Raw genomic sequence first — 14,489 nt, forward strand, 5'->3', positions numbered from 1 at the left:
GGTCGTTTTTAGCGTTTCCCAGAGGGTATATGTACCATTTAACGCCCGGCTCGTAGCAGAAATTCGGGCCCATAATGGGGAATGTGCTTGGAAGCATTTCCACGGAGGTGCAATGAGACAGTCATTGCTCCTTCAGCAGGCTTTCACATTTTCAGTTATTGTCTATTGAAACCCGAAGGCAGGAAAGTCTTTGGGAGATCCCCCCTCTCACCCAAACAGATGTTTTCCCCCGGCTCCAGGGCACAGCGATTACCTGAAAGGACAACGACCCCGTAGTGAGGCAGAGTTCAGCTCTAAGCCTGGAGCTCATCCATCCTCAAGCAACATTTTTACATGGTACAATTTTGTCCCTAAGAAGAGTGCCCCCCCCCTCCCGCCCCCAAGAGGGTGTAAAAGACCTAAACTTTGCAAAACACAAAAATTGTTAATTAACTTCTTGGATTTTGATTAAAATTTGATGCATTACAGATTTTATTCTCTGCAGATGAAGAGGCCTGTGGCATATGCCTATACACCAACGAATCCAGGAACAGCTCCCTGGGTTGCCCTGCCAGAGGCGCGCTCCACCAATCCACGGGTAACATTAACTCCTCGCTGGAACTTTCAGCCGCTGAATAACTTGATTTCCATGACACTACGCTTTAATTCTTCACGCTTCTACACAATTTCTGTACCTTTCTCTACTGGAGAATTCAAGCTACAGCATAACTTTACTATTGTGGGTACGACTGGATTCATCTAATGTCAAAATTTCCCTTTTCTAAATGTGTTTTCCTTCTCAGCTCTTTTAGTGCAAGGCCACGTTCCTCCATCCTCTCCATACTTGCTGTGGTTTCTCAGATTTGGTGCATCTCTTTTTGATGTTAATCATCTTTAGTTTTTCTAAGAAATGAAAAATCCTTTAATTTAGTTGCTTTCAAATGTGCAAATAAAACCTTAACCAGGAAGAATAAAGATTCATCCCGGAGAATGGGAGCGCTCTCACACTTGTGCATTCTTTGAAGTGTGGGCAGTTTTCTTAACATGCACCATAACAATAAACCTCACAATTTTCTAAAGCCAAATATATGATCTATACAAACAATTTTTTTTAATGTGAAAACATGACTTTATACATCATAGTGTATGATACACACTTCAAACACTTTCAAATCAAAGCTTGATAGACCCCAAGACTTTTTCTATAGTACATAAGTAGTAGTATATAAAACAATTATTACTACATGCTAAAACAGATTTCCACAGTCTTTTAATTAAGCACAATATATATAATATATATATGTATATATTGTCTATAGATTTGTTCAGATTAATAAGTGGACTGAGTACACACACCCAGCATAATACACTCCAGTAACTGCCTAACAACTGTGAATTTACTGACATTAATTTTTTTTTTAAATCTGACAAAGCTGCAGAAAATAATGTTTTAACTGTTCCTAATAAACATAAGCAAGTAGGAAAACTTTTTTTTCAGAGGTAGAGGTTTTATTGCGTAAAACACTGGATAAAACTGTACTGCTTCAAAGACATTTTTATTCTAACAGCAGAAAGAAAACAGTCATTGCTGAAAAAACAACTTTTAATACTTCTATACCAGAATAAAGTTCTGTCAACTGATGTATTATAATAATAAATAATGACCAAGAATAAACTTTAAATACAAAGTTTTCTAATTGTTACAAGCATAGCAACAAAATCCTCTACTCTATTGATCTCAGATTTCCTCCAAGATAGAAATTTTTCTTTGTGTAGGAATGTAGACAGTATTATGACCAGTATCACAGACTACAGAAGTTACAGAGAAAAAACTTGACATGTTTAGATATGAAAAGCATGATGATATTCAGAAACTGACAATGCATCACTGCTGCTGTCACTTGTTTGTATTACAAGTTACAAATGTTCTGGAAAAAAGGGCCATGTCAGAGGGGAGGATAGGGACAGTAGCACCCGACCAAATGGAATCAACACACACATCACAAGGAGCGGGAGATGTTTCCAGTGTCACAAACAGAATTATTGCCTGTCGTATCTGAAAATGCTCAGAAGACACAAAAGAATACTGAAAGAGCTCAAAAAGTGCAAGAAATGGAATGGGGGGGGCCTCGGGGGGGGGGGGTCCTCTTTTTTTTTTTTTTGCTAAGATACTGAAGGCTGCGCAAACACACAAAGCAAGCGACTGACACAGTCACCAAACACGGTAGTGCAGTTAAAATCCTAAAGCTTACTACAGTCAGAAAGTTTCAATAACATTTCAATCCTTTATCTAGGATCATAGAAACAGTTGCATTAAGTTTATCAACTCGATTTAAGTAAGGCAGTGAGAACTATACTAGAAAAACAAGAAAAGCAGCTTGCTCTGTGCCAGATGGGTCCAAGTTACACAGTGACCTCATTTAAACTGAAACTTCAGTTGGATGACATCCTTTCCGACAGCATATGCAAACCGTATTCCTTATTAGCCTGAGATTTTTTTTCCAGTCTCAGGGTAGCGCTAAGAATTTTATTTACATTGATTGCAGTTCAGTATTTTTTGTAAACTGCTTTAGGCAGAGCTGAAGTTTTAAGGCCCTGGGGTTTTACTCTGTGCTCCAGCCTGCAAAGAAATATTGACTTTTTTTTTCTTTTTTTTTTTTTTTTAAGTCTGGATGATTTTGTTTTAGAAGAAGCTAATACTTTTCTACCATTGCAATAAACAGCACCAATTTTGCTTCTATCAAAGGAAGTACATTAGAAGGCTAAAATTTTATGCCATTCAGAGAATTTCAGAATAAATCTTTAGCTATTTTTCTTACTTTTATTTTAGAAATGTGGTTCATTATAGTCTCTCAAAAGCTTCCTATGTGGCAAAGACCTTACTAAATTTGGAGCATCCAATCAGTAAAAAAGCTAAAATCTGCAAAAATATAGAACGTATTTGTTTTACAAAACCAAAGAAATACCAGCTAAACCACTTTTCTTCATTAGAGACAAAGAGCAGGAAGTTTGGATTCATATTTTCGGTCAAGCTACTTTATAAGAGCTTGCGCCAGAAGAAACTTCTGCGCTATGTCTGTAACACTTACAAAAACTAACACATGAAAATTAGCCATGACTGTGGAATCCTTCATGCAAGCATAACAAAAAAAAAATAACGACTTTTAAAGGAAGTTTGAAATAAAACAATAAAAGACAAGAACAGAAGAAGGAAAAAAAAAGTACCAATCTTCTATGTAATAAAATTCTGTTTCTCACCAGCACCTTCTATGGATAAGGCTGACTAGTTTCACTAAACAATATTTCTATATATCGTACTTCTACTTTTATAGCAACTTACTTCTTCATCAACAAGGAAAAAAAAATAAAAGCATTTCCCTCAATACTGCAAGACGATTACAAAAAATGGAATTACTTTTCAAATCTGCAATCACTTATCGGGCTGCAGATTTTTTCTAACCATTGATTCATTTGGCTGTATATTGAAAAAAAAAAAGAAAATGTAATATCACAATTCTTTTCCATATAGGTCAGTACTGACCCTAGCTTGTGGGCCGTCTAAGATTTCTCCTACACTGCAGTCGCAACACCACTTGAATTGATTTTCTCTGCAATGACAGCTCCAGTCAGACTGGCACCATGGCAGTCTACCAACACATCTCATTACTATGCTAGGCAAATGACAGCAGCTGGTGTCATATTATAAAGGTGTTCTCAACAATGAAAACACAACCCCTCAATCTTCAAGGCAACACTAAATCGTTTAGATGGTATCCTTTTTCTGTTAAGAGCATTATTTTTGGACAAAGACCACGCTAAAGTTTGAAATTGCCCTGCTTTTTAAATAACTAACAACCTCCTAACATTTTTAAATGACTTTATTATCCCACCTACATTGTTTGGAAGTACTTGTTGCCAGGTAACAGTTTAGCAGCCATTTTCAAGGGCTGGAAATTCATTTTGCTTGTGTAATACATATATTTCAACACACACAGACACACACACATATGGTGTGCGTATGTAGATACATATTCAATGTGCATATAACTGAATATCTGTGTGTGTGTGTAAATATATATATATGCATTTGTGTGTGTACGTGTACATATACATATATTTAAATGTTTCAGCATCCTGTACGCTTCTGGGAATTTGCATGCCCTTCCTTCGCTTGGAAGGCAGTTAGCTGACCCTCACCCGAATGCGTATCTAAATCCGGTGTAAAAGGCTACTGCAGTTTGGAGATGGATCCGCCGAGCTGCGTCACTCCTGGGCCTTGCTGCCCTCCTCCGTTAGCTCTGCCGAGCTACCTGGTTTGACAGCTGCAGGTTCCTCCAAATTCCCAGAAGCTTCGGAGTCAACTCTGGAGCGCTTGAACCTGCGGTCGGGATACTGGCTGTTGTCAAAAGGCATGCGATGGACACAGAGAACATGGGTCTTCAGATTTCCCTTCTGAGAGGCACTGTATGGGCAGTATCTGCACTGGAAAGGCCTGTGACCTGCGTGACAGACGAGAGTCCGGTTAGTTTTTTCTTTTACGTACGCACGCCCGCAAACCTGCCCGTTGCGCAGTCTGACAAAACCAAACATGCCAGAGTCCCCCCAGCAGAAATCCCTCCCGTTGGATGCAGGACACTGCCGCGTGTCTTCAGCAGGAATAAGAACTCTGTGCTATTCACGTGATACCTAGTTAAAGAAACTGCATTTTAAAAATTCTCTGCTTCGGATTTTCTGGAAAAGTGCAGATATTTCGTCTTCCTCCTCAGACACAGCTGTAAATCCGTCAGCCTGCGATCCAAACTAAACTCTTGTAAATACAGTGCAATCGTGTATGAGACTGCCTTCTTTTACATTGGTTAATTATCTTTTTTATTGAAGTGCAATTCAAGGATGACAATGTGCAGACCCTTAGTCTAATAAACACATTTTGTCTTTGGGTGGGTTTCTGAGTAAAGAATTGTATGTTTTATTTTAATCACACAGATTACTTTTTAATGGAAAGAAATAACGGATTGAGATAACCAAGGCCTCAAACCCGCAAACATTTACTCCAGTGAGATTACTCCTATGAGTAAAGATATGCAAGCACATAAGTGTTTGCTGGACTGGGGCCCGAGGTTATCACCAGCTTTGAAATAAAATGTCCAAGCTAGATTAGAAAAGGAATGTTAATGCACAAAATCTGATAGATGCACTTCTTGTGGGTGAAACAGCAACCAACTGCAAAACGAAGGCATGAATGAAAGATATCTTTTCTTAGTAAGGCTATCAATATACTCTCCCATATTTTTCAGATTATTGTGACTTTGAGTCTCTATGCTGTATCTGGTTTTGGAGGTTATGTTTCAGCAATCACATTTCAACCTATGCTGGGAAGTTGTTGATGTGTTTTACTGGAACTTTATGAGCTTTGTCTCTCAAATTAACTTAAACCAGGACCATCTGAGGTCAAATGCGCTTAGCTTGCTTTAATTTGCTCAAATAAATGAATAAATAAATGTGCCAGACCATCTACATAAAGCCAGGATAAGTGAAAAACAATACCCTATCTCCACATTTGAAGAGCACATTTTCTTTTGCTGCCGTGGTACCACCTAGCAGGCATAAAACAGACGCTGGTGTAGCAGAGGAGGAAGACTATGCTTCCCACTATGTGGGAAAGGGCTGGGACCATCTCATCTCAATTTTAGGTGGCAATTTAACAGATAAGAAAATAGAAGCTTGCTGTGCACTGGTTTGTTGTTACCCGTACTGGAGAGGGAGTGTTACCGTAGTCCTCCCAGCAGAGACTGGAGCCTGGATAACTGCTGGTTTTAACCTCGTGCTGTTGCTGGCACACCAGCATGAGCACCTCTAGCGGACTAAATTCACCTGAGCCAGCATTAGTGCTCTGGGTTGCTCAAATAGCTTGCCATTTTTACTGTAACTTCAAAACTGCTACTTGAAGGCTGAGTCCCCCAAAACATACTGCTTGCTACCCAGAGGAAAGAGGTCTTACATCCAGTCCGCTGTTACCTAAGCCCTATGCCCCAGGACTACCGGCACGTTTCCTTTCTCAAGCATGGAAAGCTCCCCTCCATCCTTTGCTTTTACAAGTTGAAGTGTGACCACACCCCAAGACCTCCAACATGCATGTTTATGCGTAAATCTTGGGATGGAGTGAGGGTTGATATTCTAGCTCTCTTCTGGGATAAAGAAAGACATTTTCCTCAACTACTTCATAAGGAAAAAGAAATTTAATCTGTAAGCTGATAATCATTGCAAAGTCAAATTTCAGCGGAAAATTTCATAGTAATAGCAATGGAAGAAACCTACATATATAACGTTACAGAAATCGGATTGGGCTTTTATGGAAAAAATTCAGCTGGAAGATATGAGGAAATAGTCAATGAAGAGATTGAAGGTGTCCCTAGTGCCTCTTAGAGTCAGTCCTAAAATCAATACAAAAGCATTTTTTCAGAAAATACAGAAATATTTGAAAACTCAGAAAAAATATCTAAGAAAACTATCACATCTTCCCTGTTGTCTGTCTGATGGATAAAGTCACCAGAATTCACAGCTGTGTTCTGGACTCTTTCCTTCCTTCTCCTTTTTCTCCCTCCTGGGTAATGCCTCTGACCGGGCAGAGTTAAGGGGTCTATTGCGTACTCTGCTTAGGGAGGTGCCAAAATGCCTTGGCCAAAGTGGGAGAAACGTTGGGTGAAGGGGAAGGAGACTTGCTCCATGAAGAACTAAAGTGTTTTTTCCCTTTCTCCAAAAGATAAAGGACTGCCACTGTCACATCCATCAAGATGAGAGACTACGTACACCAGCAGCACCAGTTTCCTTCCAGTGTTTCCAGTGTTTCACTTGACCATCTGCTGACTGGATCCCTTGCTGTGAGCAGAAGATGCCCTGCTAAGTTGTGACAAACGGTACAACTTGCCCTCCAGCCTTATTTACTCTGTTTTTGTTGACACTATGGAAAAAGCAGAAAGATATCCTGTCCATTTGGTCCTTCTTGTGTGCTGCAACGGCCAGCAACTGGATGTACCATAGACGGTACAGTGTCCCTGATAACCGCTTACAGAGCAGGGTGCAGGGAGCACAGGCACAGAGCGATGGGGGTCCAGGAGCGAGCGAGCACAACGTGCCCAACAGCCCCGCTCTGAACCGCTCAAGCATCATGTAGTATGGAAATACACTGAGTAGTTTTAGCCAGAACTGGTACCAATAGCCAACAGCATGAGATCTCACCACCCAGCTCTTAATGCTTTGCCGACAAGCAGCTATCATTGAACGGCTGTCCTAATTCATTCCTGCAAAGAAATTCTAAACAAGGAACCCATAAAGCATGGATGGAGCTAACAACCTCCAGATGTGCCAGAATAAAAGCGAACTCCTTCTGCCCACCACCAAACCAAGTTCAAACCGGTGCAACTCCACACGGGGAAAGTAATTTATTAATTCAATGCACTTTAAAAAATCAGACAATATAAAGTGCACCTACAAGGATTCAGTTCTGCATTGCCTCCCCCACGACTTACTTTTCCAGGCCATCAAAATTTCACATCACTGCCTTGTGAAAAGTAAGTACACAGTAAGTTAATTTGTATTGTCACTATGCAGTACAACTGTGGTAAAGAGCACATTCATTTTTAATCTGTTATGAATAATATATAAATATGTATACAGAGTGAGGGTCATAGGAAAGCAAGTGGTACATTGTTTACAGCAGAAGTAGTACAAAAAACTAGAGATTATTCTCACTTGCAAAGATAACAATATCTACAATTTTCTTGTAACTAAGGGGTGAAGGAAAATGCCCTTTTCTCTTAGGTATCCCATCCATTAATTTTAGCTCAAAAACTTGTTGTGGGCAGCAGGCTCTTAAAATAACCCTTCCCAGATAAGTTGGCAATAAATTTATAACATTTTATCTAGCAGTGGTTGGTAGGTTCTTTCTTAGTGAGCTATAGTTCATATATATTGTACCTACTATATATCTTCCAATAAAATTATATGAAAGCCCTTCAAAAAAAAAAATCTTCCTGATAGTTCAGGAGATAATGTGCAATGCATTGCGTTTGTAGTAAGGAGAATTAGACTAAAGGTGGGCCAACAAGGGGGGCAAACTATGGTGCCTCTGTCTCCGATCAAAAAGTGAGGATACAGGACAATACACTGTTTGCAGCTGAAATAATCCTGTTGCGGAGCAATGTTCTATGAAGTCTGTGACAGAGTATGTGAACAGACTTGGTAATCCTCTAGACTGAAGCTGAGATTCTAAAGAAATGGAACAGCAGAAACTAATAATAAACATAGCTAAAATGGCAACAATGGTAGCTGGACTTCAAGAACATTTTCAGAAGGTGGGATTTCCCCAGGAAGGGTGATTACCTCCGGCACCTGCTGAAGCCAGCCCTCAGAAAGAGACCTCAGCCTTCCAGGCTCAGACCCAGCAATGGCAGCAGTGCTGAGATAACCTAGGCTGTTCATCTCTAGCTTTGACTATACCCTGGAGAGAACAAGGAGCATGGACGGGAGGTACTTTCTGGTGAGGATGGAGAACTTTTCTGTGGGACCAACATTTAGAAAAATCACTCAGCGTTTGCAACTAGCTCACCTTTTTAAAAATATATGCCACTTCGTTAATTTAGGCTTTGAGAAAAAAACACTTTGTTTTCTTTTCTTTCAAGTTTGTGATCTGATATGTTGCTTTGTGACACATCATGTCAGCCTGCATCAGTCACATTGCGTTAGGTTTCATAACATGGCATGACTGATGCAGCCCAACATGGTGCATCAGCAGAACAGAGTCAGAAAACGCAGGCTTTGAGAAAGACACAGATCTCAAAGTCTGGTTTTTAGGACCACTTAAAGGAAAGTATATTTAAAGCAGGGGCCTTAGATTTAAACAAAGCCGTTGACCATGAGTGAGCTGTTAAGGATTCAAACATTGCCAAACCTGTTTTGCTTTGTCTTGTCTTTAAAACTCAAAATGTATTATTGGAACACATAAAAAAGTCAATGTCGATGTAGTGTCATTGGGTTACTTACTGTAATCCAAACACTGCTAATAGTTACTAATTTATTAACTTTGATATGGATCCATTATTTAAGATTAGCACAAAGCAATACACAAACGAGAGAGAGAGAGAGAGAGTGATGAATACTAAAGTATTTTTCATTAAAAAAATGATTTACATGGTCAAGGCGCATTAATTCTCCACTTCTAAGAATATTTGATCAGCATCCAAATTCTATAAAAATTTCCACAAAAAAAACATCTTATTTTTGTGGTATTACAGGCACATATGTAGGGGTTTGCACTAAAACGTAAAAATGGGCATTGGACTAGTCACATGAATAAGATCAGGAATTTATTCCAGATTGTTAAAAGTGTACTAATCACAGCAAAATCATGGCTTTCTCCCAAAGCAGCAAGAAAACGGTAATTTGAAAGAAAAATGCCAATAATACATCACACACAAGCCGTCTGTTGTCCCCACTACACCACTTTTTATTGTATTGCATATGTGTGCATATATACACACAGATACACGCATACAGACACACAGACACACAGTTTAATGCATAAATTTAGGGAAAAGGCAGAAGAGCAATAAAATGATGAATAGAAAACAAATGCTGTGCAATGTACTATAAATTATAATTAAGTCCTGAATACAATTTGTTTCTTAGATATGACATTTGTTCCCTTAAAATGCAAAAATGGCCATGATTATCTGACAGAATGTTTTTCTTTAGATGGCCAATGGCTATAGCACTTACTGCGATGCAATACGGCAAACTCATTTCAGATTTCTTTGTCTGGTTTAAGAATATCCTTTCGTTGAAAATCGAAAACAACAGCAATTACCTCTTTAAAACAAATAAATGACTCCTTCTCTAAGAAATATTTGAAAAGCCTCAAAGGTCTGGCTTTTTGGAGGCAAATCTCTTTAGCCGAGATGTTGGACACTCTGAAGATCTGGACTCGACCCCCTGGGCTGCTGCAGCAGTCCCAAACGGCCAGGACCACCTCCAGCCATGACCAGGCACTCTTGCAGGACCAGCTGCAGTGGCTTAGGATGGATGGCCACTGCCTGCTGCACCGAGATGCTCAGTCCCACAACGTTGCTGGTGGAACGGTCCATGTAATCACACATCTGCTGCAGTGCAAAGTCAGCAAGCCGCATTCAAACCTTCAGTGAGCCCGCACCTCCCCGAGAAGAGCTGCTTTAAATCTTTTTTCCTATGCAAGCTTGTATTTGAGGTACAATCATCTTTAAGCAGATGATAGTGTGTGTTGCCTCAGAAGCAACAGCAGGCAATGATGGCCACGTGCTTTCCATGTAGGAAAAAAATGACTTTTTGAGCTTCACCAGTTTTCTCTGGCAGTCACTGCCAGGCTGAATTCATGGCTTTCTCAGACAACAACCTCAGGGTCCCAGGCGTCTTGGTGAATGCTGCCATTTTAACGTAACCCTATTATAGCATAATAACAAGGATTTGCAAAGGGAGAACTATTTTCATTTAAATCTTGGCTAGTGCGATTTCCCTTTTTTAACGTATAAATTTTCATAAATAATTTACTATCCACAGCAAACATCCCAAGTACTGTATGCATTACCCAGGAGAGCAGAATGGCTCTAAAGCAGCCATTCTGATCTGGAGCATAACAGTATGGATGGGAAAATGCTGAATAAATATATTTGTCCAATAGACAATAATGGCTCTGATTGAGCCATTCCACTTTATTGGTCTCAAAATATGCATTTTATGAAACTCCCAAAATACCAGACAGATTAAAGTACATCCAATCAGGTTCACATATGTAATAAAAGTTTTTATAAAACAATTGAAAAGTATATGTTTATTTACACACAGGTCCAGGACTGTTTATTGGATTACAAAAAAGGAAATTAAATTTTAAAAACTCTCTATTTCATGTTGACCAGGAAAAGCCATAAAAACAAAAGCCTTGTCTGAGGCTTTTTTGATGACTTAATGTAGAAGTATATACACAAAAGCATAATTATCTGCATTTTAGGAAGGCCTGGGAACATTTTCACCCACCAAAGCTAAGGCTTTGGGTTGTGTTTCCCATGGGACACCTAAAGCTACGGCAGCCCTCTGACCACCCTCCATTCAGTTGGATTCCTTCAGTACCATGCTCAACCCTGACAACAGTCCTAAGAGCAATCAGAGGAATTGTTTGCAACAAGAGGCAACAGCGTAGTTACCCAAATCCCCCCTCGCTAACACAGATCAGACTCTTCCAGGAGCAGACCAGCTCTGAATCTGTGAACTGCCATCTCAAGAAGCCTTTCTCTCACTGTGGGTTACAGGAAAGATCTTAACAAGAGGAGGATAATTTTGGGTTTAAGACCCACCCCAAAGCCACCACGCAGCACCGCAGCCCTGGTGTTTTGCCTAGACGGACACTCAGTCTACAGGCACCTGCAGTAGCAGGGTGGCAAATGACCAAACCAGCACTGGCTGTAGAAGAGCTGGAGAATGAAAATACCTAATTTGCAACTAATTTATTTCAATGATTTTTTATTAAAAAAAAAAATCTCCACTCATTGGATCAAATTAAACCCTCAGATGCCTACATGACTTTCCTGAAATGTAATCAAAGTTGGAGTCTGTTCTTGATTTAGTATATTATACAGTGCTTGGTGTTTCTGAATAGGTATTTCAACTTGTTGATGAGTATACTAAAGGCTTTAATGATGGCAGGGAAAAGCAGAAGTTGATGCAACACTTTGTCTTTAACACATATTATTAAAAGATTAAGTTAATTTCACACATTCCCCCTAAAATAAAAACTGCACTTAAAGTAACAGTTCAATTCCTGTCTTAAAAGGTTATAATTGCTAATTATCACACACTAAATTTTCCTTTAAAAGCAAAAGAAGAAAAAACAAACCCACCAACAAAAGAACGTAAATGACGCCAAAGGTAATCAGTGCAACACAGAGCCAATAACCACTGGGACACTCATGATAAAGAGTAACATGTAGAAAATTCTATTGCTCTCCTTCATACACATGCTTGTAACTTATTAAACAAATCAGTCACAAAATTATGGAAAACTTCACTAATTTAACACTTGTTACCTTTGTTATATATAGCATTGAAATTATAATTATTTGGAGGTAGACCGAGCATCTTGCTAACCCTCTCTGCAGTACACTAAAATACAAGCAAATTACCAAAAGGCTGGTCAAGTCGCTGACAGTATAAGAGAGACTTGCAATTCCTGGGAAAACAAACATTTTGTATTTCTTGAGGAGCTGATAAAGTAACAGGATTACTCAGCTCCAGACACTTTGCACAGAATCTGTTTCTTTTTCAGAAAAGTAAGCTTTTCACACAGGAACTTTCGATTTAGAAGGGAAACGGATCTTTTCTTGGAAAAAAGAAAAAACATCATCAGAATAGCAGAAAAGATCCTTCTAAGCAAATATTAAACATTATGTGAACCTTGTAAAACAAAAATTCCCCTGAAAATCAGCTGGAGAGCTTGCTTTGTAAGGACCTGTGTATTTCAGACCACTGCCAGTGGGGGCGTGCACCCAGCGTGGCGCAGCACCCCGTGCACGACGGCACACCAGTTTGGGTTTTGACGTGACAGCATGAGTTACGAGCCCGGTGCCTCAGTGGGCTCCAAATGAGGTTAGTGGGAATGCTGTCATTGATTGAGTTTGAAATGCCAGACTATCAGTGTCCCATGCTTTGGGAAATTTAATTACATTTAATTTTTCATATTTATTTACTTTGGCTTATACACATAACCAGAGGACAGAGTTCTTATCAAGGGCACTGGGTACCTGTTGTAAAGAGTAGGTGACCTCTGACTAAATTTGTAATGGCAAAGGTTAGGACAATTTATAAATTCCTCGATGATAATTCCCTTCCTGATCCTAAACTCGCAACAGCTTGACCGAAAACATAAGCATTAATCTCCAGCCATACCCCCCACTCTGATACCAATTCTGGTTCTCCCAAAGCCCAGAGGCACAGCCAGCACATCCCCACATCCCGGGGCCCTCCGTGCGAAAGCAGAGAGGTGCCAGAGCCCAGGGAGTAAGTGGGTTATAGCCCTCTGACAGGCTTCTCTTTCTTTTGTGCTTTGGGGATCCAAGTTGACTGCAGCTAAGGAAATGTACTTCAGAGGTAGGTGGCAGGCTTTTCTTTAATATTAAATAACCCTGAGCTCCTCTGATTATCAAAATTACATGTTCAGAATCCCACCTTTGCCTTTACTTACATACATTGATTAATTGTTATGTCTGTTCACTCCTTTACTTGTTTTAATCACGTGAACAACATTACATTCATATTCTAAGACCCTTGAGCAAAACATCTCAGTTTTCCTACTAGGTCATTCACAAGTTTTCTGTCTAATGTTCTGTCATATTTTTTAATTGTCTCGGTAAATATATATTATTTCAGGGAGCATTTAGGACTTCTGGAATTAAGCTCTGAATTTAATATACCCATGGTTTCCCAGAATAAATGCTGCACTGGTGGCACTGGGATTTTAGAAAAGAGATCGTCCAGTTCAGAGGTGCTAATAGGAGAGGTCTTGTCAGTGACGATATTTTGCTACGAAATATCCTTAATTCTGCCTAGCAATTCATAAACACAACAGCTTTTTCTCTTTCACTCTGGGCAACTGTCTTGAGCTTATTCGTTTTATTCGGTGGAATGGAATCTTTAAAATCCCATACTCAGCTTTCTAAATTTTCCCTGCCCACATTTCAGTGTGTCGTACCCTCAGCTGGAGTTGAACAGGACAGCCGTGCAGCCTGCGCCATGCAAGACCTGCCCCTCTGTACAGAGCCAAGTGAGGGTCAGGAGCCTCCTCATCAGCCCCATGGTCCACAGAGCACCTAAACCTGAAGGGGTGGAATTATCCACGTGCTGTAACGTTTGCTGAAGCGGGACCCTAAGCTAGAGTAATTGTTTTCTGCATGTATGATGTCACCTAGGCTAAGCATGTCCTCCTTTAATTTTAACTGTTGTTTTGTTACATAACTAGGGTAATTTAGATGGTATTTTGTCACATTTTAACTAGTCACGTACCTCATGAATCTCTATCTACAGTGGCATGTTAGTAAAGAGACTGAGGAAAACCAAAACCCTCTAAGTAAATAAACATCTAGCTCACTACTAGCTAATATTTCAAATTATCCATGAGTAGCTCACAACCCCACTAATCATTCCACTAAAACATTACTATTATCTGTTTATGGGATTTTGTGAGCGTAGTTCACAGTACAACTCATTGTTGGCAATGGTGCAGCACGATGTGCCATCACTGCACTGAATTACCACGAGCGCAGCCTGAGTGGGGACTCACAGCAACCCACCTCTCACCAGGTGCATTTCCTATGTAGGTGTACATATAGCTAATGTCTCTGTAAAAAAAACAACATATTTTTATCTTATCCCATTCAACAAATCAGCAGCTCAAAGAGTAAAAATTAAAAGGCTGCAAAGAATAAATTGAGCAT

General features: G+C 39.7%; 1 protein-coding gene across 8 annotated transcripts in view; it reads right to left on the minus strand.

The window, feature by feature from the left end:
• Positions 1 to 1,143: 1,143 nt before the first annotated feature.
• Positions 1,144 to 14,489, minus strand: part of ZNF536 (zinc finger protein 536) — a 356,142-nt gene continuing 342,796 nt past the window's right edge. For 7 of the 8 annotated variants that reach the window (XM_075433817.1, XM_075433816.1, XM_075433822.1 and 4 more), the window contains one exon: positions 1,144 to 4,478. In XM_075433817.1, coding sequence (XP_075289932.1) covers positions 4,243 to 4,478 — 236 coding nt within the window. In that variant the 3' untranslated portion in view covers positions 1,144 to 4,242. The remainder of the gene's footprint in view (positions 4,479 to 14,489) is intronic. The other variant, XM_075433824.1, reaches the window with a different exon arrangement.

This window comes from Opisthocomus hoazin, chromosome 12 (genome assembly GCF_030867145.1).
Source record: "Opisthocomus hoazin isolate bOpiHoa1 chromosome 12, bOpiHoa1.hap1, whole genome shotgun sequence".
In the NCBI taxonomy this organism is placed as follows: Eukaryota; Metazoa; Chordata; class Aves; order Opisthocomiformes; family Opisthocomidae; genus Opisthocomus; species Opisthocomus hoazin.